Raw genomic sequence first — 25,291 nt, forward strand, 5'->3', positions numbered from 1 at the left:
TTTCTTTTTTTTTTTTTTTAAAACACAGGAGCCGTGTTATATTAGTGCAGACAGACATCGGCATGCTACATTAGTTGTGATAATTCTGTTCTCTGAAACCTATGCTCTAATGCTTACTTCATGTTTTTTATTCCTCTATTGTTGTTTTCCCTGTCTCAGTCTGACCATTCGTTTTCGTCCAGCTCAGAGTCTTCGTCAGATTCGCTGTACTCCACGGCAATGCGACGGGATAATATAGTGGCCACGTCGTTCCCAACTGGTTCCTTCTTCGCTTCCTGCTCCCGCTGTTCCTGCACCTTACGCAGCTGGATCCCTATGAGAAAAAAAAAACAAAAAACAGAAAAGTGAGAACCAAAGATACATGACAATTAATTAATTTATTACTAATAGGGTGAATCTCACAAAACCTCTCAAAAACTAATTAGAAATATGGTTCAGGCCATATTTTACACCAAAAATTACTGTTCAAAAGTCTGGGGTCAGTAGGATTTTTAAAAATATTTTTTAAAGAAATTTCTTACAGGAAGACAGTAATATATATGGAATATATTTGGAATATTATTGTGCGTTAAAACAACTGTTTTCTATTTTAATACATTTTAAAATGTAATTTATTTTAGTCATGAAACACTGAATTTTCAGCAGCCAATACTTCAGTTTTCAGTGTCACATGAACCTTCAGAAATCATTCTTTTTGTGAAAACCATTAAAATTTGATTAAAAAAAACAGTTTAAAATAACAGCATTTATTTGAAATAAAAAAAAATTACATTATAAATGTCTTTACTCTCACTTTTGATGAATTTAATGCATCTATGCTAAATAAAAGTTAGTGTAAAATAAAAAGGGCCCAAACATTTCATTGTTACATTATATTACATATTATATTATATTATATAAGAACATTGAGTTTTTACATTGTGGGCTTTTCATGATGCTACCAATTCTCTTTATCATAATGTAAAAAAAAACACTGTAAAAAAAAGTACATTGTAGTCACCACTTTATGCATGACCTCTGACCTCGTCTGATGGCTGCCAAGTTTAAAAGAACCGCATTTATTTAAAATAGAAATCTTTTGTAACATTATAAATGTCTTTACTGCCACTTTGCTCAATTTAATGCATCCATGTTGAATAAAAGTTAATATTTTCTTTAAAAAAAACAAAAAAACATAGGACCCCAAACGTTTGATTACATATTATATTATACTATATTATATTATATTAGAACATTGAGTTTTTACATTGTGGCATTTTCATGATGCTGCCAATTCTCTCAAAATCATAATGCAAAAAAGTACACTGTAGTCATCATAATGCCAAAACGCATAAAGTGTTATGTGTGACCTCTGACCTCGTCTGATGGCTGCCAGCAGGTCGCTGCGTGCATCGCTCATTGGGATGAGAGGTACCTGGCCCTTCCTGGGGACAACTGGTGCTTCCGCAGGGGCAGTGGGCATGGCGTGTGGGTGAGGGTGCGGGTGGGGGTGTGTAGGCGGCCCAGGTGGAGGTGGAGGGGGGGCTGCGGGGGGAGGATGGGTTGGGGAAGGGGTATAGGAAGCAGGTAGGGCAGGGGTTGGAGGAGAAGGGCTGTAGGTCTGGGAAAGAGATGGCATGGCACTGGCCGGAGCAGAGGAAGGGCCAGTGGGACTGTCAAAGGCAGTCTGAGCGGAAGGAATGAGAGGAGGAGGTGGAGGAGGAGCAGGAGGTACGAAATACTCTCGATGCTGAGCCTGCTGACCACTGAGATACAAACAGAGTAAAGAAATTATTCAGACACATAATAGCACTAATTAAATGAGCTTTAAGCCTGGAGCACTAAGCCTTCTATATTTTAAATTCAAGCTTGTCTCAAATTTACTTGTTATTGTTAATTAAAATAAAGCTGAAATAAAAAGACATACACTACCAGTCAAAAACAGTTTTTAATGATTTTTTTTTTTTAAGAATTCTCTTCTGCTCACTTAACCTGCATTTACGTGATCCAAAATACTGCAAGAGCAGTAATATTGTGAAATATTTTTACTATTTCAATAACTGCTTTCGGGTGTGGGGGGACATATCATTTAAAATGCCAATAAATTATTTATTATTTTTTGATTCATCCCTTTTCTCTTTCTTTCTTTCTTTCTTTCTTTCTTTCTTTCTTTCTTTCTTTTTCTTTCTTTTTCTTTCTTTCTTTCTTTCTTTCTTTCTTTCTTTCTGTCTTTCTTAATCCCATTCAAGTATGTGTGATAAATGAGTTAGGTCAAAGGTAATCTAAAAATATAAAAAAAAGTATTCAAACTACATAACCTAATATGTGTAATCCAGATTATATTACTAACTACAACTGTTATGTAGTTTATAATCTGTAATGGACTACAATTTGTAAGTAATCTACCCAACACTTACAGTAAATAAATAATACTATAATTGTGTGTGATGTGTGTTAACAGATAGCTAGAGGTAAAAGTGAGTGTTCGGCCATGTAAATTATGCTAGCTAAATTTGATATATGATCATATATGGCTTTTGCACATTATTCAGACTTATATATAAATATATAAATATAAATGTATATATATATTTATATATATAAATATATAAATGAAAACTGAGCACTTAGGCAAGGGTTTTGCAACCTCTAGGGGTTCATGATGGAACTACAGGGGGTTCATGAGACATAGTAAAAAATGCAGTAATTTAGATCATTAGGAATCCTTCCTTTACACCCTTTATATTACAGAGTTTTTACACAGAAGATACTGAATCAAGAGATGCCGAAGTATAACAGACCTGTAGTCTTTAGCCTGCAGGGGACGAGGCCCATTGAGAGCGGGGTCTGTGACTGGTTGTCCATGGGAGGTCTGAACCCTGCCAATGGTCTGTCTCCCAGGTGGAGCAGCAGAGGAAGCGGCTGGCCGATAACCGCGGTCCAGGGACTGGGTCTGGACATGAGAGGGGGCCATGAGGTGATCTTTGCCATCAGCAGCGGAGTAGGCGCTGGTCACGGCCATCTGTTGAGCCGGGTGACTGGGGCTGCCTGGGTAAGAATGCTCACCCATGTCTGAGGCAACCGACCTGATGATGGAAAAGAGACAAATGATAGATGAGAGAGGGTAAAAAGGAAAAGAAGAGAGAAATATTAAATGCAAATATCTTAACGGGTTCTTGAGTCATATGATGTGATTTCATGTTTTCCTTTGTTTCTGGAGTGTTATAAGCTGTTCGTGCATATATAAGATCCGTAAAGTTGCAAAGATTAAATTCTCAAACCCAACAAGACATTCTTCATAAAATTTAAGACTCAGCCACACCTTCCTAAAATGCCTTATTCAAACACCCCCCAAGAATGCAAAGAATATACCTTTTATTATCCTATAACTTTTATTCTCGCTGTAGTTTTGTTGTCGCCGCTGGCATGTCGTGGAGACGCTGTGTATTTCATTGCAAAAGCAAAACTACTTTGTTTGGCCTTTCAAGTGAGTACACAATTAGAAATCACTGATTAAGTTATATTTACAACACTGTTCCAGAACAGTACAATGCAAATATTCAAGTGTGTGCAGCACATTTTACAGAGGTTTGTTTCCTGAACCTGGGAGAGTAGTCTACAATGCCAGCTGTGCACAGACTGTTTCTATAAAGTGGGCCAATTCCAACTTTCCAGCGCTTCGGACTCACAGCCTGTAAGTACGTTTTCATATTTAAAGAATTTGCTACTGACTATTCAAATACGAGTTTTGCGCAGTGTAAAGTAGTGCTTGTTGTTTGTCCTTCCTACGACCACAAATGAAGACATGTGTTTATGTTTACATGACGCAATGCAACACGTAAAAAGACAGCATAAGTCATTATAATGTGTAATTATTTACCCACTAGATGCAACAAATGCCTCTTTTATAATGTGTTTTATTGTTTTTGTCTTGTTGCGCCAGGACGTGGCATCACAACATGGTAAGGAGTGTAATATTTCCGTCACACGCTTCGGGTATTTAGCCAATCACAATGCACTGGATAGCTGGCCAAGCAGAGCACGCCTCGCTTTCAGAACGATGAGCTTGAGTTGCCAGGTTTTCGCAACAAAACCCGCCCAATTGCCACTCAAAACTAGCCCAAAAGCCTTTCAATAGGGGTCCCTCGAAAATAAAATCATGTTCTGGGGGGTAAAATACACATTTTTTGGTGGGGTTCCCGGTACAATTTGCATTCCAGGGGGTAAATATCACATTATTGGGGGTTGCTTCAACCCGTGGACATGAAAAACGCCCTGCAGCAACAGTATTAAACTAGCCCAATTCCACAGGAAAAAAATAAATGTTAAAAGACAAAAGTGTTTTGAAAGCATAGGCAAAAGTCTGAATTTTATTTTATTTTTTTGGTGGAAGTCTCTTAAGCTTCAAGACTGCATTTATTTTATAAAATATACAGTAAAAACAACATTGGGAACTAAAACACAATTTAAAATACCTGTTTTATAAAAAAAGGGAAAGGCTGAATTTTCAGCAGCTATTACTCCAGTCTTCAGTGTCACATGATCCTTCAGAAATCATTTTAGTAAGTAAACATTATGTTCATTCTAACGTGCAAACAATGTAAACATTCTTCCCTTCAATTCTACACACCAAAAACAAAAAACAATGAACAGCACCATTCAAGTACAGTACATGCAGCATATTTTTAACATATATCTAAAACTCTAAGTCTAAAATATTTTAATATATAAAACATGTTCACGCAAGGATGTTTAAAAAAAAAAAAAAAAAAAAAAATCAGTGAATCATAGCAGATTTATTTAAAAAAAGATGGTTTAAATCAACCTTACTCATTTTTTTAAACGCACGTTTAAATGTTTTTTCATGACTGATACGAATCGCTGTTTTACGTGCTTTACCATGCGACAAAGAAGGACCATGTCTAATGACAGAACCATTGGGAAAATTAATAACCAAATAAAAGCACATTAAAATGATTACAATATGTACAATGTAAAATAATTATTCAATATATCACCTACCCCAATCATCTAATTGTTGAACATGACTATTAAAAACTAACAAATAAATAAACAGAACAGCACACAGATGTGACGCTTTAGATTGCTCTGGAAAGACTATAAAAACAAACAGATGTAGACAGCTCAAAGGTTCAACAGATGGCAGTAGTGAACTATGCTAAACTGCAGCTCACATGCATTGTGACAGAAAACTGACAAAGCAAAAGAGATCACCAACCTGTTGTCCGGTGAAAGCGAGCCCTCAGAGGACATGCCGTGGTACGGCGAAGGCGTGAAACGGGCGTCTGGCCGGAACTCCTTATCATATGCCATTACGTTCCACTCCTGCCTACGATTCCGAGCTTTACGAACCTTTTTCACCTCACGACTGGGGTCCTCCACCTGCTTCTGCTGCTCCTGAGTGAAAAAGAGAGAGGAAAAAACGAGAATGAGGGAGAAAGAAAGACTAGTGTTGCAGAAAGCCCAGGGTTTCAATACAATTGGATTATAAATCAAATCACATTTGGTGAAAGTTTTAGACTGTCAAGTTAGAAGAGCAAAGTCGCACACACACAGACTGTAGTGTCCACATCTTTCACTGAAAAGTGCTGTGAAGAAAGTTTTCTACATAATTCAGGGAATGCATTAAACACACACACGCATTCAGTAGAAAAGCTAGTGAAGAGACTGTAGGGAAAGCAAGTGTGAATGCACAAACTGGAGTCAGCAAAGTGAGGGACTGACGGATGAATAGAAGGACTGACAGAAATGCAGGTCTCTTACGGAGGATAGGAGGGGGCTTCTGAGAAGGGCCTGCCTGGAGTGGGACTTAGTCTGGTCTGAGTGAGTCTGGCCTGAGCCGCTGGTCTGGAGAGAAGGGGCAAAGTCTGGGGGAGTTAGAGCTCTCATTCATGCACACATAAAGACACATCCACTGATGTGCTTCGTTCTGCTCTCTTTTTTGCATTTAAACACAACTTTTCACAGGGGGGCCAGTAGTGCTATGGAAGCAAAGGGAGCTTGTCTGATGTGCTTAGCATTTTTCCAGCACTTGTTGATAAGTTAAAGTCAATCTGAACCATGTACAACAACACTTATTTTAGTATCAACTTGGTACTGAAGTTCCAGCATTTTCTGACATCCTTAAAGCAGTATGTGACTGTGGAAAGCACAGACAGTGTGAAACAGGACCATAAAGTGCACACAAAATACATTTATGCAGTAGACACACACACACCTTCTGTCTCCTCTTTTCTTTTCTCTTGTCCTCTGTGGCTTGCAGCATTTTCTCCCTCCAGAGGTTAAAGAAGTAGGAGGGGTCTGTGTAGAACTTCAGTGCATCCTTCTTATCATCTCTATACAAAAGAAAAAAGAAAGAGACATATGATGGTTGCTACAATAACATTTGCTCAGTATAGAGCTGTACTGAAGCACTAGGGTAGAAATTGTCCAAACAAACCAACTTGATAAAATGAATTGGGCTTTCAGAGATACTCAAGAGCGGGAATATTCTAGGAGAGTGCACTTGATATGCAACAAGTGATTTATCATTTTGTCACGCTACACCAGAGATGCACAAACCAGGGAATGCAGAAAAAGGAAATAAAACGTAATTGAAGCATATCTTCATTTCTAATTTATCTTGATTGAACTGTTTTTGTTTTATTTTTGGCATTAGAACGTAGATGATGTAAATGAATTAGATTTTTTAATATTTGCAACATTTACTTTCCACAATGGAAGCCCATTTCTGCCACTGAATATAAAAAAAGGTTATTGCAACTTTTTATCTTTATTGCACCTTTTTTAAGTTTACGTCTTACAGTTCTGACTTTCTTCTCAGAATTGTGAGATATAAACTTGCAATTGTGAGTTATAAAGTCAGAATAGCAAGATACAGTCAGAATAGCAAGATATAAGTCCAGTTTTGAGGGGAAAATATTTTCACAATTGTGAGACAACATGTTTATATCTTACAATTTTGACTTTTTCTCAGAATTGTGAGATATAAACGTTATCTCACAAAAAATTCAGAATTGCACTTTATATAACGCACTTCTGAGAAAAAAATTGTGAGACTTAATTTCTCAGAATTGCAAGTGTATATCTCACAATTTTCAAAAAAAAGGGGCAGAATTTTAAGTGTGTATCACACAATTGTGAGAAGAAAAGTCAGAATTGCGAGATAAAAAGTCACAATTACCTTTTTTTTATTCAGTGGTAGAAATGGGCTTCCATAGTCCACAGCCTTCAATCAAGGTTGATTTTTTGGCCCTTCATAGTAAAACGTTTGAGAACTTCTGCACAAGATCATTACTTGGCTTAAAATTAGTTTCTAAGTTAAGACTATTTTGAGCTGATGTTATGCTAAAGAAGAAAAGTAAAAGATGCAATGTTTTTGCTGTTGCTATTACACAATATAAAATGATGGAAAGCTATTTAATATTAGTTATTTGAGTTAAAATGCAGATTGAAGTAAGGATGATGATGATCTCACCTGTAAGGGCTGAGAATATTGAGAGGGGGAGGTTTGTCTCCACGGTGGTAGAGCTCCAGGACAGGATTAGGGATGGAGTTCCTGGAAACCACCTGTTGGTCCTGAATGGTGGAGCTCTTGAAGGCCTTCCTCATGTTGATATCTTGCAGAGAGACTAAAGATTGGGAACAGAAGAAGACTTCAGATTTATGCATTCATTTCATTATTGAGATTACCATCCTTATTATTTACAAAAATACCATCCTTAATTTGCACACTTGTTGTTTTTTAGTACAAATGTCTAAACAGTCTTAGTACAAGATAAGATCAAACTAATATTTACAATATGGTGACTAAAGGTGTGGTAGAATATGACAAACTGTCCTTTGATCAGCATAAAGTGTTAAAAGGCCTTAAAGTAAAGCTGTGTGAAATCCCTACTTAAGTCTCTTATGTTTGTTAAGTAAAGGATGAAGCTGTCCAGAAGACAGCAGATGGTCATTCTCTTATTCACACGCTCTGCTTCTCACTCTGGACTAATCTGGAATGCCACAAACATATGATAGATCAGCTGCGCATTTAAGAGCAACATCATTGCTTTGCCTGCCCTAGAGCATGTGGAGCTCCTGCCTCACAATCCCATGTTTGTTTGTTTGTGTTTTTCAGTAGACTGAGCTGTTCAGCAGTGACCATGGCAAGGATCTATTATTAACATGCACATTAAAACTTGGGACATCACAGTCAGTCACATAACATTTGACAACCAATGACAACTTTTTCAAATGGGCATGTAACAATTGGTGTGTGACAGATTTATATACAACACACACAAACATACAAATATTTAATAACTCATATTCCCCAATTGTAATTCGCTTTGGATAAAAGTGTCTGCTAAATGAATAAATGTAAAAGTATTTAAACTAGGACTAAATAGAACGCAGTGCACAAGTGGAAAGAGTTGTTTAGATATTCCCTAACATCAGTCATGCAAGTGATGTTATAAAATGATCTATGACACTGTGTGGAAATTAATGTCTTAACTGTGGACCAATTATAAATTATTTATTAGGTGCCTCTACATTAGTCTAGGGGTTGTCTGTTACTGAGGGGGGCGGGGCTTGTTTTGATGTAAAGAATGATGGACTGCCTCAATCGCCCTCTAATTATGTATGCCACAGGAGAACACTCACAATATTAAAGCACTGGCTGTGCCTCAGGGGCCACTGTACAGCTTTATTGAACATTAATAATTAAAGACTGAGCATACCGGCTGATCTGATAGCAGGAACGGGGTATATAAGGTCAAACCTGGGACAACTTATAAAACAAGGTGATTCTGCTTTTTATAATATGTACTATGAGCCACAATGCAGTGCTGTTGTAATGAAAGAGAAAATCCCTTTCCTTGTCCATTTGTTGTCCATCAGAATATTACAGATCCAAAAATGGCTAAACTGTGTAGCGTTATTGTAGTATAATTAAGATACTATCGTAGATTTTTTATTAATTAGGTTTTTCTCATTTTAATCCTAAAGTTTTAAGTTAATGTTTTAGTAATATTGTTTTGTTTAGTCATTTAAATAAATAAATAAAACGTTGTCTGAATAAAGCTTGATTTTTTTAATTATTACATTTTGAATCAATCAATAATCAATTTTATAATAATAAATATTTCAGTTAAGATACACCACCAGTCAAAAGTTTTTGAACAGTAAGATTTTTACTGTTTTTTGCAAATCAGCATATTTGAATGATTTCTGAAGGATTATGCGACACTAAAGACTGAAGCAATGATCAATTACAGAAATAAATTATATTTCAAAATATATTCAGATAGAAAACAGTAATTTTAAATAGTAAAAATATTCACATTTTTTACTGTATTTTGGATCAAATGAATGAAAAAAAACCTTTTGACTGGTACTTTATATTTTATTTAAAGTAAATATTTTTTTTATATCCAATGAGGTATTGCTCTATAATATGAAGCTCTACAAATCAAACATTGACTACATGCCTCATTTTATTCATTTCAGTTACTTTAATCTACATCTTTTTTTTCTCTCTTTTTTTGTATCTCTAAATATCTCTTTTGTCCTTGTGCACAGTCTGTTCGAGTGCAAAAGCAGCTCAGTTTTAAGTCTGGATGGCTGGTTATAAATTAATAATTAGAACGGACGTTAAGAGGGGGATGGGGTGACATTTTTGGAACAGACACAACCATGAATGCCAGCAAACCCCATCACCCTTTCTGGTAACACACACACACACAATATTCAGTCTCTTCCTCTCTGTGAGATGTCTCAATATTCAGAGACCATCTCATTCTTCTCCTCCTCCCACTCCCCATCTCCTTCGCAACTCTACATTCTGCATGCAGGACACATAAACCCCAGATCACCATCAGGTCAGACAGAAACACACATTAGAGAGCTATAAACACGCAGACACAGCCCAGAAACTGCACGCTGTGCATTCCCAGCAGGTTTTGCTCTCGGCACGGGTGTGGTTGAGAGGTCATCGCTCACTGTGAATCAGGTGATAATGGAACGCTCAGACTTTAAAAGAAACATCGATGTTTCTTCTCCGTAAGTGAGGGGTCACAGGGGAGCTGGAACATATTAAACCCTCTTTATCGGCTCTCCAGTTATCGATCACAGCTGGGGTGAATGTTTTAAATAGACGAAGATATCTTTAGAACGTGTAACGTGGCCCTAATCTTGATTTTGCATATGGACAGGGTGTTTACAGATAAAAATCTCTTCTATAATGTCCATCAAACACATAGCCTGACATCAAAGTTGTGCTGTGCTCTGCTATCTGCTTCATTTATTGAGACAAGAGATGGTGCCAACAGCCACTGGATTTTTCTATTCCGCAGAGAGAACAAAAGAAAGAGATGAGAGGAGTAGAGGGAGGAGTAAAGCGATACAGTTTGATGTCTCTCTCTTTCATGGCAGAGAAAGCTGGGTCATCCCTCTAACTACAGGCTAAAAGAAGACCATTATAGAGGACAGCACTCGAAGGCAAACGCGCTCTCTCTCAGCCTCTCTCCAGCTGCTAGCTGCTACAGCTGAAACCTTGATAAGATCTGGAGATGATGCAGAGATTAAGCTTAGCGCTTGATGTTACCCTCTTCCACAGTGGAGTCCAGCTGGGTGACTTTGATAGCCAGCAGGTCCACTCTCTCTTGCAGGTTGTTCATACGCATGTAGAAACTGTTGGCTTCATTAAACAGCTCTCCGAAGATGTCCTCTGCGTGACGACCTGCAAGACAGATGGCGACAGAAGCTAAGACAACGGCATGCTGAAAAATCAATTGAATTTTCATGCTAGGTTGGGTGTTGGTCTAGCTAGTGGACTAGCACAGTGGTGCTATTCCTCAGCAAATCTTGGTCGAGAAGGCGGACCAGAACGGTGCCTTCTGATTAAGAGGGTTTAAATGCTGGTAAAGCTAGCTAAACCTTAGTTAAACTAGTTAAAGATATTGGCTGAAAAACAATTTGCTTGTGTCATTACTGTCTCTGTTTAATCAAATGTAGATATAAATTTTTTTTGCATATTGTAATACTGGTGCATATTAAATGAGATGTATAATGAAAATCTGAGTGCTATAGTCGGGTCCCCGGTGTATCCATCAACCCAAAAAACAGGACAACCCAGTAACTCTGGTAAGCCTTTCTCTGCAAGCATGTGAAAGAACGAACCACTCAGATTCCGCTCCCTCCGTGACGTAGAAAGAGGATCTTATTATAATATTACCACCCCTTAAACTGCATGTTTCCACCCACTGTGCTGCCATTGTGTTTTCGCAAGCGATAAAGAACCAGTTCTAATGCCATGGCGAAAGTTCGAGCAAAGTATGCTAACTCTTTTGTCGATGGCTGCACAGACGAGCACAGAACACAATTTAGAGTCCCAGCCTCAGAGGGGACAAGACTAATAGACACATGCAATTTCTTTCCTAGCTGTTTACCTTCACAGACATAACTGACTGTTTTTGTAACTCATTTGTGTTTTCAACATAAACTTGTGTGTATCTGACAGTTAAAGCGCAATAAGACATGAAAGACAGGGCTCCAGACTGCTACTAAAACGGTCGCATTTGCGACCAAAAATATGAATTTGTGAGTGAAGTTTTTGCTGAGGTCGCCACTGGCGACTGTGTTTATTTATTTCCATGAAATGCCTTTTTTCCTGATTGCTTTGTGTTCACATCTCTTGTTATGTTGACGTATTAAACTGAGACAATGCGCATAAAAGATTTAGTAGAAAAAAGACTTTCAAACAGTCCTCATCTCTGACAAACAGCAGCGCTGACGCACACCTGCTAAACGCAGCTCCAGCTGTGCAGCGTGAGAAAGATCGAAAATGATAAAGACGTGTGAAGTGCGGAAAAACAGTGTCTATTTCGTGCTTGAACAAACTACAGCAGGTAAAGCTGTCAGCTGTGTGGATATTGGAAATATGGTTAACAATTCTCTTATAATCATTACTAATATGGCTTCTTTTTTTTTTTTTGTTTGTCTGGAGCCCTGAAAAAGAACTTAGTTTAGTAGTTCACACCATATGACAGCAGCTTTCTGTGTGCGTGCTTCAGATGTGCATGTTCAGAAATCCCTATATCAGAAGTTTAAACTAATATGGCTTTACAACAAATTATTTCAGTGTGATAGACATGATAATCAAAACCAAACAGATGTTTTTTGGCAGAGTATCTGAGGTACGAGCTGTAAAGGCACAGCCCTATTCTGGAGAAGGGGGAAGGGAGCAGCAGCTCATTTGAATTTAGAAATACATGCACAAAAACAGCGTCCACTCAAAATGGGCATTTTCAAAATTATATAATAAACGATCTGTGGGGTATTTTGAGCTGAAGCTCCACAGACACATGCTGGGAACACCTGAGACTTATTTTACATATTGAGGACATAAAAGGTTTCCTTAGAGGCATAATAGGTCACCTTCAAATAATACATTAAATACAATTTTCCTTGTGTTAATATGATAAAAGCAAGTAAGGAAAACCTAATTATGGCCAATTTATTTTAACTATATTTTTACTGTATAACATTAAAGTTTATTAAATATTTTGCACATACAGTACTTTGCTACAAAAGCAGTCTGGTTGAATAATTGTACCTCTCACTGGAAGAGAAAAAACATTTGAAGTCTATGAATTAAATATTGGCAAAATGATGAATAATAAATAATGTCAATACAACAAAAAAAAGAGAGAAAAGCAGGGTGTGACTCACTCAGGCTGCCCAGTTGTTTGATGATGGCTGCCAGCGTGCTGTTGGTGACACATTCGAGTTCACTGGGAACTCCATCAGGCAGAGCTCCTCGACACAGGTGCTTGGGCTCGATACTCCTCTTCACCAGCGGCATGACTGACTACTGCTGAGAGAGAGAAACAGGGATACCCATTAAGACACATATCAAACACCTAATGAACTCAAACACCAAATGAGGAGGTATATTTTCACAGCTATTAAAGTTTTTAGGTTGTTGTTTTTAAAATGTGTCATCATTTGTAAAAGCATATGAGAATTACGTGAACTGATTTAAAAAAAAAAATATTTTACTATAAATTTATTATGTTTTTAATTGTTAAAAATAAATAACTATGAAAACAGCTATAAAGTAAACACTTTTAAACTGATAATCCTCACAGCCAATATAAAAATATGACATTATGATATATTATGACATAATAAAGACACAAAAACATATTTTTGCCATTTTTAAAAAATGTTTTTCTAAATTTAAGATATAATTTATTTATATTTCATGTTTTTTAAATGTATATTTTTCACTTTTCATAAACTAATTGCATTTTTTTTTTTAATTAATAACTACAATATACTATAAAAAAAAACTACCATGAAAGCTTTAAATACATACTGACTGAATATTTCACAGACTGAAACAAAAAGCAAAAACAATGGCATACATTGCAAAATGTGATTTGCTTGATGCTCACAAGATTCCAAAAGTCATTTAACAAAAAAAAAATCTTTATTCAGCTGGATAACAATGTTCAATATGTCATATAAAACCACATGTTTAAGTTTGCAACACATTAGATTTAAGGTAACAAATCAGCAACTGGCCCAACAGCGCAAGTGACTGTATAGTCAGCTGACCCAAAAGTCACACAGCCCCGGGTCTTCCTCGCTCTCAAGCCCTGTTTTTAGTTTTTGTGTACTGTGTGTACAAAAAAAAGCCAATGTAAAAGTAAATATCAGATCTGAAATCAGTATAGCATCAAATCTCACAACCTAAGATTACATTGTCTTTTTGGTTGAACCAGCATGCCTTAAGCATTTTATGCCGATTAATAATTCACCTGTATTTAATACAGACGTCTGATATAACTGGGCCCCTGTTTCTTGAAAAGGACCTACTATGGTCTGATCTGGTTTACAGACCACCAATGACCACAGATGCTAATAAAGACCGTCACTGGCATCACATACACTGATGCAGGCGCAATGGTTCAGTGACCTGGGCACGCAGACAACATCGCCTGGCAACTAAAGCGGACGAGTATGCTGCTAATGAGACATGAAAAGAGCGCTCTTATAGCCCGGTGGGATAGCAGACGTGTATGTTCCTGCTTTCTTTGTGCGTCTAGTTATTATTTTGGTCTGAAAGTGATTGGAAAACCTTTTAGAACTAGACTAGACATTCAAATGTTACAAAAGACTAATATTTAAAATAAATGCTGTCCTTCTTAATGTTCATCAAGTCATCATGATCAATATGTCAAATTATGGTTTTCACAAACATATTAAGCAGTACAACATTTTTTTTTAACCACTTTTCATGATAAGAATTGTTTTCTAAAGCATTATGTGGCACTTAAGACTGGAGTAATGGCCGCTGAAAATTCAGCACCTGGCATCACAGAAATGAATTATATTTTAAAACATATTAAAATCTAAAACAGTTATTTTAAATTGTAATAATATCTCACAATATTACTGTTTTAATGACCAATTATCTGCAGCTTTAACTGCAGAACATGATACTTCTTATAAAACCAATCATTCCTAACATTTGAATGTACTGTAATTCTATTAATTCTAAATTACATGTCAATGTTTTTAAAATGTTAATATGATGGAATATTTTTCTTGCTTTTCATAAAGTGCTGCCACACACACCATCATAACAATTACACAGTAGTTCAATAACAGATCACTTTGCACTGAAACATTCACACTCTCTTTCAATCTGTCTTCTCTGAATCTCTTAGTCTGCTCATGAATTAAACAGCAGAGCTGAGTGAGACTGTAGAGGCACAGGGCTGTAATCCTCACTCCCTCGAGCGCTCGGCTGGACTGTGTGAACTGTAATAAAAGGATGGGTTAATGGAGAGAGAGGGAGAGAGGGAGAGAGAGAGAGAGAGAGAGAGAGAGAGAATATCTGTCTGTGTTTTTTTGAGGAATGAAAGGACGTATCAGACTCTCTCAAAACAAGGCTGTCTCTCAAAACCCTTTGAACTGCCTGCCTACATTTACATTCATGCATTCGACAGACGCTTTTTTTTTTCCCCCAAAGTGACTTTGACATTCAGAGAATTCATGATATTCATTTTATTTGTATGCCCGTGGGAATCAAACTCACGACCTTGGCATTGCTAGTGCCCTGCTCTGCCAGTAGATCTACAGGAATGCTACCTACCTAGACAGTTTTTGTTTGCTGCTGACTCAGGACACATCAATGATTCTCAAATGTGTTGTTTAGGTAGGCAGATCTCTGAGATTTGAGACACAGACATTGATAACAACACCATGTCGCAACCTGGAAGTGACAAATTTCCAACAAAACTGCTGCGCAACTTGACACAATCTCTCAGCCAATCAGAACATGTCTGATGCATAAAAATAACGGTGGATTTCGGACCAATAAGGTTTTAACTATGGGTAAGACTACATGGCATAAACCATGCAAAAAAGAAATGGGGCTCTACAGTGTGACCATTTCGGTCACATTTGCGACAGAAAAATGCTGCGTGCAACTATGAAAAAATATTTAGGAGCACCAGTGCGAGTGACTCGATCAGCATATTTGTTTTTGCGGCGAGGGGAGCTTCAAAGGTTTCTACGTGTTTTTGCAACGTTGAGTAATGTATCACAGACATATCTCATGAATCCTTTCATAAACAAAGTGTAGAGAGATTGTAAATAAGAGTCACTGTGCAGTGTAGAGAGCTTTGTTGATTATAATGGGACTTTGTGAGATCACGATGAACTAAGATGAGTGACAGCTTTTAATGATTTTAAGGGAATTTGTAAATGAGATATTGATTTTAATACAATAGTTCAATAAACAAGAAATGAATATTAAGTGACCTACATTTTCTGACTATAACACTATTGCCTGATTTTGCTCTATTTTGTCATTAAAAATAGATGGAAACAAGCCGCTGTACATCTCCATTTAAACACAGCGGTGTTTTGTTTACGAATAAATGTGCGTTTTTAGACAAATCTAGTGAGTCAATGATTCAATTTCCCATTCAGAAAGACAGTCACTTGCTTTATTCCTGAATAAATCAGCCGTTCGAACGAATCAAATGAATGAATGATTCAGTAATTAAATCAGAGACTTGCTCCTACTGGCAGTTTTAGTTTCATTTTTAAAGTATCTTTTCAGTTATTTAAATCATTTAATATTTCTGTTTTCAAAATATTATATTTAAAATGTTAATTAATTTATGAATTTTACTGCACTCATGCCAATTCTGAGCCTCATTAAACAAATGGAAAATACACCTACAAGCCACTTTTGTGTTCTTCTGTGCCACCTCTGTAGTACAAATTAATTTTGTTAATACTGATTTCATTTGATTGGTAACTTATTCTTATTTTACTTGTTCTTATTCTGTTGTTTTAAACGAACAATTCAAATTTTAAAAAGCTTATTAAATGTAATTAAAAAAAAAACATAAAAGATGACATACTTTTAATAAATTTAGAAAAAAATGCTGTTACCAAGGCAAAAACAAAATTCCCCTGTAAATCACTTTAAGAAGTCAAATATCACCTTACATTGGGAAGACTAATTTTGTTCAGATTTTTTGATTATTGATTAGAAGGTGCTCCTAAAATTTAGTGTAAGCATTTTATGATTTTTCACTTTGTTGTGTTATGCCTGGTTAGGTGTAAAAGCGAGAGAAAATTCTCTTAATAAAATTACCTGCTAAAAATAAAACTACAGGCACTTTTCATGCCATTTAGGGTTAAATGTATGAATAAAATACAAGATAGTAATAATAATAAAAAAAAATAATAATGTTGCCAAAGCAACATTGCCAAAAGCAACAGTTAAAATTTAGTTTAACTTAATGTACTAAAATCAAAATACAACTGCAATAAAAAAGACTATATAGACATATTTTAAAAAACAAAAACTAACACTCATAACAAAAACATCAAAATTACTACAGTTTTTAACTGGAAGTAAAATTAAAAATACAAATTTAAAAATACAAACAGAATCCAATTCAAAATACTAAAAACTATAATTCTCAATGATACTACTATCTCATTTGATGTCTACATGAAACAACTTGATCTCTTAGGCAGAAACTGTCTAAAAAAGTGATGGTGTGAATTAATTATACTTTTACAAATAAATTAAAACAGTAAAAAGCAGTGAATGAGAGAGAGAGAGAGTGAGAGATAGAGAGAGAGAGCCACCTTGCCAGGAAGGGCCTTGGTGTTGTTGCCATGGAAACAACACTGAAACGGCTTCTGAGAAAGGATTGAATTAGAGACAGAAGTGAAAAATGGTGCAGACAGAATCCCCCACTATATATCTCAACAAAATGTCAAGAATGCAGCAGAGCCCCACCCACTCTCATAAACCCCTCCCTCTTATATAGACCGGCAACAGCACAGAGATCTGAACACACATATACATATACACACACACACACGCGCGCACGCACATATTCATTTAGTTATTTCATGACTACCTAAACACTGAATTTCCACAGGAGCAGGAGGCGGTCAGGGACCTCAGGGAGAGCAGAGTAGTGAATTCATGAATAGCTATAATGTGTGTGGGGGGATGTAAAGCAGTAATATGTAAAATGCGATGTGAATATTAAGAGTGCAGAGCGTATGTGATTCATCTTATTAACCAATGCTAAACACTGATCTACAAGCAGAAGCAGTCACAGTACAGCAGCAGGGGTCTATGAGTGACATTACATGTCAGAACTACTCACTTTTGTAGATGTGTAGGTCTAAGGGTTGTTTTTAATGCAAGTCAGTGTTATTTATTATAGCTGTAAGTGTGCAAAAGCATCTGCTCTGTGTGAAACAGACGGCATTTATAATAGAATTAAAGGCCGATCTCTCCCTCTCTACAGGCATGTGTTTAAAAGTCAATGTAATGCTATCAAACACTCATCTCCCTCTGTGTGCCAAGTGCTTGCAAGTCTGCTAGCAAAATATCACACAGCATAACATTAACCACGAACACTAACGTTCATTCTCTGAATAGGTTTTAATCTAATTCAATCTATCCAGTAAGATAAAATAAAAGTTTTTACAAAAATTAAAAGTTTTTATTTGGTCAAAAATGCATTTATAAAAATGAAAATGAAAGCAGTAACATATTATTATTTAAAATAAATGTTTTCTATTGTAATATGTTTTAAAATGTAATTTATTGATGTAATTGTAAAGCTGATTTTTAGCATCATTACTCCAGTCTTGTGGATCTCATGACCCTTCAGAAATCATTCTAATATGCTGATTTGGTGTTCAAAAACATTTCTTATTATTATTAATGTTGAAAAGAGTTGTAATGCTTACTGTTTTGTGGAAACTGTAATTTTTGACGAATAGACCGTTCAAAATAACATCAATTATATGAAATAGAATTCGTTTGTTGCATTATAAATGTCTTCACTGCTACTTTCGATTAATTCAATACATGCTTGCTGAATAAAACTACTACTTTATGTCGAAAAAAGTCACACTGACCCCAAACCTTTGAACAATAAAGCATATGCAGTCAAAACAAAAAATTTATTCAGACACCAGATATAATTTTTGTTATTTTTTACTTGTGGGTGCAAGACACTACAGTTAATTTATGTAAGTAAGGATAGCAAAATAAAGTAAACTGTGACGTATTTTACCAAAAAATTCTTCATACAGTGGACTACCAGTAAAACTGATAAAAATTTGGGACCAAAAATTATTCAGACACTTTGACCTGACCATGTTTCGTGTAAGTGTTTTTCTTTAATTGCTAATGCGACCTTTTTACACCACATACTGAACAAAATTAAGCATTGCTTGGTAATTGGTCAACAAATATTGATAGTTATGTAAATATTGTCATAATAACAGTTTTTTCAGATTGTAATCCATTACATACCTTTCTAGCAGTTATCTGACATTATCAAGCTGAATTTGTGCTGACCGTTTAACTGAGTTCTTGTCATATTTAATTACCATTTTCTAAACTACAGTGAATAAACTGTGATAACGTGAGAAATGTTGAAGGTGTCTGAATAAATTTTGGTTTGACTGTAGGCAGCAATGACTATACCTGTGTTACTTTCCTAAACACTATGTTTGTTGCTTCACCTTTGAAAGTGTTCAAATATTAAATGTTTGCAAGCATACACACAAAACCGACACATATCCTCTAATAGCAGACTCATCTCTGCCTCCTTTTACTGCTCCCAGCAAGTGTTTTCAGCAGGAAATTATGATTTAAATGTCAAATCAAGAGGAGCATAACAGCTGCACTTGCAGGTCCATTTGATGAGGAGACGTTTGTTTGTGCTGCTCAGATTCCAGAGCCCCTAATCCCGCTGTCTGCCCCCTACCTCCTCTCCCTTCTGCTGGCTTCCCTTCACCTCTTCAATGTCAGGATCAACGCTTGGGCTCTCTGAGGGTCGTGCTGATCAACCCCCAACCAAAATCCACCAAACAAACAAACAAACAAACAAACAAACATTACATCCTCTTTCCTTATCCCCCATATTCAGAGCTGTTCAGAATACAGAACAAGAGTGTCATTAGTGCAGACTGAGAGGAAGGGTTGCCATGGTTTCCTTTCATGCCCTCTGATTGTTGCTTGATCAAAAAAGAAAGAAGAGCAGAAGCCAAACACTTTGATAGATAGTTACACAAACAGCTAGACAGAGTAAACACTATACATTAACCCTTTCAAGGTCAATGAGTTCATTTAGTATTATACACTAATTATAGTTTTAGTATTTTGCTTATTCTATTTTTTTTTTTTTTTAGTTTTCATTTTAAATTTCATTAATTTTTTTGTGCTTTTGTTATTTGTATTAGTGTTTTTTCATATTATTATTTAAGTTTAATTTATTTTAATTTCAGTTTTAGTTATTTCCAGTTAGTAATCATATAGTGCTACTAAACGTATTTCAATTAGTTGACAAGGCACAATTTCTAATTTTCTTTTAGTTTAACCTTTTCTTTTAATATTTATATTTTATTTCAGCTTTATTTCAGTCAGCAAACATGTTTTTAATCGCTTTAGTTAACCAAAAAATGACAATTCTGTCATTAATTACTCACCCTCATCTCATTTCAAACCCGTAAGACCTTCGTTCATCTTTGGAACACAAATTCAAATATTTTTTATGAAATCTGAGAGCTTTCCCTACATAGACAGCAACACAACCACTACGTTCAAGGGCCAGAAAGGTAGTAAGAACATTGTTAAAATGGTCTATGTGACATCTGTGGTTCAACCGTAATGTTATGAAGCTACGACAATACTGTTTTTGTGTGCGCAAAGAAAGAAAATTATTTTATTTTTAGTTTACTACCTTTATGGGCTTTGAACATGTCAGTTGCATTGCGGTCTATGCAGGAAAAGCTCTCGAATTTCATCAAAAATATGTTAATTTTTGTTCCGAAGATGAACTTACGGCTTTGTAAGGTAAGTAATGTTCCTTTAATTCTGCTTCAAATAGACCAAAGACCCTCAATGTCAATGAGCCAAAGGTTCTGCCCTCATCATGTGAACCAGTGCTTGCGAGTCTGATTTTGAATGCATCAGATATGCCTTTTGCAAACCAAAAAGATTCTTTCTTGTCATGAATGATACACTTTAATGTGACATGATAAAATTTGTTAGATATGGGTCCCTCTGGTTTAAAAAAAGACCAAACTTTAGTATTAAATAAAAATATAGTTGTTAAACTGGGATGGGCTTGAAGGGTAGTAACACTCTTTCTGTCTCTCTCCCATGAACTCTTCTCACACCGTCACACACAATTAAATGTGCTGCATTCAGCACAATCGGGACAAATCAGCCAGGCGACCATGTGACCTGGAGTCCCCGTGCCCCAGTGCACGAACCCCTGGCTGGATAATGCCTGAAGCAAAGGGGGTCAGTCCCTGCAGTGAGTGCTTTGAGGTCTGCTCTGATCGGAGACCTGCTTTGTATCAGGAGTTCCATTCGCTTTTTTAGGATATGGATGGGTCCTTCATCTGTGTAAATGGGGCAGACTAACAGGAGAGAGAAACTGGGGTGTTTGGAGAGACGGCGGATTAACTGGAGAGTAAAATATGGCTGTGGGCTGAATAGAGATGGATGAAACCATCAGCCTAGAGAAGACCTAAATAAATTACTTCAGCTCAGTCTTCAAACAACAAATTCACAGAATTTCATCTATTTTCTAAATGCATGTTATTGATCTTGTTTTTTTGAGCTTCTAATTTTTAATTATAATATTATAACTCCATCTTCAAGTGACTTCAACTTTTCTCTGGTGATGCATGTCAGACATCTTCAATCATTTATTCCGCTTAAACCCTATCCCTTTCTTACAATCGACTGCAAGCGCAAATTTTTTTTCAATAATTTGTTTTACTTGTATGTACATCACAAAATGGAGAAACGTTCTGTCGCGACGTCCATTACATAAAGGCTTTAAGAAATCCGAGCACAAATTAGAGATGTGCAAACCTAAACATTTTCTAAAAATTAGTGGGTTGTCCAAATGGGTAGATGACTAGGTCCCATGTATCCTGTATAATTAGACTGGTTCAAGGTCATCAGACAAAAGCTGTACAAGTCTTAGTCCTCACAAAAAAAATACATAGAAAGACCTATGGAATCAGATGCATAAAAACATTGCAGGAACTGTTTTGTTGAAGACAGCAAATTGTGTAACAAAAATGGTGTTTAAGCATGATGACAGTAATGTTTTTAGGGCCCTATGTGTTTTTAAGGCCCTATAAAATCAGTTTTATTTTTTCCCCAAATTCCATTTTTTCTATTTTAAATTTTTCTGAATTGCATTTTTTTTCGTTTTCATTTTTCTAGACTCTATTTCTAGAAATATTAATCAAAAAGCATGTCTGTTTAATAGAAATCATGAAACACAGACAATTTAACAGCAATTTGTTATGTTCTTTTGTCATTTAGTTTGTGTTAGGTTTGTATTCAACTTTATTTTTACAAAATAAAAACAAAAAAAATATTGCATGGACAAAGGAATGAGGCCAGTTTGCTAGTTTACAAAGCATTTGAGAAGCATCACTTCTATGCTCTTCTGGAATCTTGCTTTTTATTATAAACACTGACAGAGAATTTAGGACTAAATAGATGACCTCTATGAACTCATAAGGTCCCTGGCATCATCCAGGCACACTGGACTGAGACTGATGACATGGTACAGCACTGGATTGATTCACAACGTCGATGATGACCACCGTGACACTCATGTAAAGTAACTGCAACAACCATACAGCATCGATAATGCCCTACTGCTGTCCGATATTGCTGAGTAAGCATGCTGGTAAAACCGCTATGTGTATTTAGGTGTTTTTTTCCGGTTTGTTCACAGGACCAGAAATGAATGACTCAAAGAAGCACCTACTCATAGCTGTTGATATCTAAAATGAATGAATAAGAGAAAATAACTGGTTTAGTCCAGCTGTCTCGTATTCTGATATGTACTGTGTCCTGGAAAGGCCTTTCCGATGGGCTCAATAGACAGGCCATGCTTGCATTTTCTTTTTTGGTGGTGGGTAACAAAAGGCAAAGACAAAATAGCAGCAAACAGCACTTTTACAAAGGCATTACTTTTCATTTGTACACAAACACAACAGAGGGGAGTGATGACCTGCTGTCAGATGACAACAGAAAATATGCTACTTTCAGGTAAGAAAAAACAAAATGTTGACTGAAATGGAATTTTCTAACCTCTACTGAGATTCCCACATACTCTTGTTGACCTCTACAGGAGAAAAACCCAAGGGTGTACTGTTATTGTCCAAGTGTTGCTTAACCAGCTAATACAGGTCAAGGCAGTGAGGGGCCCAGCTCTGAAAACACACAAATACTGATACAGCTCTGGAAAACTCATAGTAGAGAATAGTGCTCAAACCACATTCAACACACTGCTGGGTTAATTAATAAACAACATGAAACAACAATAGCACTTCATAGAGTAAATTGTAAAACAAATTGGGGGCATTTAAAGGCATACGTCACCCAAAAAATGAAACTTCTGTCATCATTTACTCACTATAAGACCTGTGCAAGAATCCCACTACACAACACCATTTAATTTCTCAACATCCCTCGCAAGTAAACTTGTTAACTTACTAGATTAGTAACCAACTGACTTGAGACTTGACGTGGACTCTCTTGAATAGTATTTACTACAACTACTACTAATTAGTATTATTATTATTATTTTATAATTTTATAATAACTTTAATATAGCACCTTTCTACAATCTCTTTACAATTCTACAAAGGCCTCTTTACAAGATGTGAGCACATATAATTAACAATAACAACAAAACACAACTCCTTTAGGTATAAAGGAGATTTTTTTTTGACCGTTTCAATTAAAAGGAGTCACTGTAATTTCCTTTCAACAAAAAAGCATCTAAAAAGAAAAGTAGGCATTTAGAAAATGAAAAAGTTTTGCAGTTGTTTACTGGCTTTATTTTTGGGAGAATGTGACTTTCTGAAAGAAAAATTACAATATACAAGACACTCGACTTTGACTCTATATTAAAGACTTGAACATAAACATGTTCATCCAGAATGCCTACAAAAATGACATCAATGCTAAAGTTCAAGTAAACACATCCATTCCGGCTTGTAGTCAGGGGCATTAAAACGCTGACAGCATCATAATCAAATGTGACGTTTCAAAGTTGGTAAGCACGCTGGACACAAATCATTTACTCTGGCTAACATGATAAAATTGACATTAACCCTCTAGAGTCTGAGGCTTTTTTTTTTTGGGCCCTGGCGATGCTTTGCCATGTATGTAGCAGTTTTAAAATATATATAACAGTATTAAAAGTAAATAACAGTTAATTATTAATACTTTTTATGTAGAAGTGATGCCAACCAAATATAAAGACATAGTTAATAAAAATGTTGTTAAAGAGCTCAGAGCAGAGGGTAAAACGTTCACATTTACTCAAAGGCAGGTAATTAAGACTGAGAGATCTCAAAACTGAGAGAATAAATATTTGGAAAGGTGGACAGGCTTTCAAAAAAACATTACGACCCATTATGGTTATGTTTATCATTATGACATTTTTGTTTTGCCGACTTACCGCAATAAATATCCCACAAGGAATTCTGGAGACCACAAGCCTTTTAGGCATACTAGATCGACGAATAATAAATGATGTAAACATAGAAATATGGATGTATTATGTCTCAGTTCCTAATGAAGTTACCAGCCTCAACTGACTTGACGTTTTGTTTGTTTGTACCACAAATGATATAAAGCACATCCCGTATTTTCACGGTAACGTTACAACATTAATCCTCGTCACAGCCATAACACACACACATACACTTAACACAGCACAGCCTTTTCATGTGATCACAACAGAGCACTTGCGCTCGACGTTAGCGTTAGCAGCTCAGCTTTGTCCAAGCCCATGAGATATGCAAAACCGATTAAAATCCCGTTTACCTGTAATATATCAAGCGCTAGCGCGGCGTCTCTCTGATTTCGGTCCGTATTTTGCTCTCCCTCTGTAAGGTTACATCGCAAACATCGCTCAACTGCTATTTTCTGCAATGGCTGATGTGAATAACGGTGCGCTAGGCAGGTTCAGTTGTTTGTAAATCTCAGAACGATGCGCCCAGCATGCGCGTTTCCTTGACAGCGTCGAGTCTTCTGCTTGAGCGCGACAAACGCTGCCCTGCGCGCATGCGCAGACCGAAGCCTTGACCACCTCCCACCAAAATAAGAACACAGACTGAAGCAGAAAAGAAAGAAATCATCAGCACTTTACCTCAGAAATCTCCACAAAAAGGTCGGTGAAGACGGTCCAGGAAGGTAGTTTCAGTAAGCGCTGTCGTCTGATAAACGCCAGTGTTACGACAATGTAAGCACAAACAAGTGAAGTAAAAACAAACGGATAGGCATTTCTAAACAGAAATGTCCTTACTGCGGAGATGCTAGAAATAGACAGTGTAAATTTAAGTTTTGAAAATTAGATGCATGATTTGCTTACTATTCCCTACATTCGTATTTCATCGGTAGATGGCAGCACCGTTGAAGGTGATACACAAAACATAAAATAGCACTATATACTTTTAAAAATGTTAAGTTTTAACAGTAATATGAAATTCTTAAGTAAAAACATGTTACCTGGTTACCATATACGTTAAATATATATATTTTTTACTTCTACAAGACAGTACATACAGAACTATTAAAAAATGAATTTATATATGACTGTATACATGAAGTTTATACATGATAGCAATGCATATTACTAATCAAAAATTATGTTTTGATATATTTATTGTAGGAAATTTACTA

The 25,291-nt window shown here is 36.2% G+C and overlaps 1 protein-coding gene across 4 annotated transcripts; it reads right to left on the reverse strand.

Moving 5' to 3' along the window:
• On the reverse strand, positions 1-24,659 carry zgc:109889 (uncharacterized protein LOC553542 homolog). 4 transcript variants are annotated; one of them, XM_051113981.1, is made up of 10 exons: positions 24,434-24,659; positions 12,718-12,859; positions 10,592-10,726; positions 7,478-7,631; positions 6,218-6,335; positions 5,764-5,847; positions 5,219-5,397; positions 2,781-3,065; positions 1,357-1,745; positions 1-313 (listed from the first exon to the last, which is right to left on the reverse strand). In XM_051113981.1, exons 2-10 carry the CDS (start codon positions 12,848-12,850, stop codon positions 156-158), a joined length of 1,635 nt encoding a protein of 544 aa, XP_050969938.1. In that variant the 5' UTR covers positions 12,851-12,859; positions 24,434-24,659; the 3' UTR covers positions 1-155. The 4 variants fall into 4 exon arrangements, with proteins under 4 accessions (XP_050969938.1, XP_050969937.1, XP_050969939.1 ...); XM_051113980.1 differs by having other exon boundaries at positions 12,718-12,862; XM_051113982.1 differs by lacking the exon at positions 24,434-24,659 and adding an exon at positions 24,066-24,194.
• Positions 24,660-25,291: the final 632 nt, after the last annotated feature.

The sequence above is a fragment of the Labeo rohita genome, chromosome 7 (assembly GCF_022985175.1).
Source record: "Labeo rohita strain BAU-BD-2019 chromosome 7, IGBB_LRoh.1.0, whole genome shotgun sequence".
Classification (NCBI taxonomy): Eukaryota; Metazoa; Chordata; class Actinopteri; order Cypriniformes; family Cyprinidae; genus Labeo; species Labeo rohita.

Coding starts and splice junctions, on each gene's coding strand:
- zgc:109889 (XM_051113981.1), bottom strand. CDS start 12,850: ATGCCGCTGGTGAAGAGGAGTATCGAGCCCAAGCACCTGTGTCGAGGA. Junction 6,336..7,477: donor AATATTCTCAGCCCTTACAG/GTGAGATCATCA, acceptor TCTTTTGTATAG/AGATGATAAGAAGGATGCAC. Junction 314..1,356: donor GCTGGCAGCCATCAGACGAG/GTCAGAGGTCAC, acceptor TTTTTCTCATAG/GGATCCAGCTGCGTAAGGTG.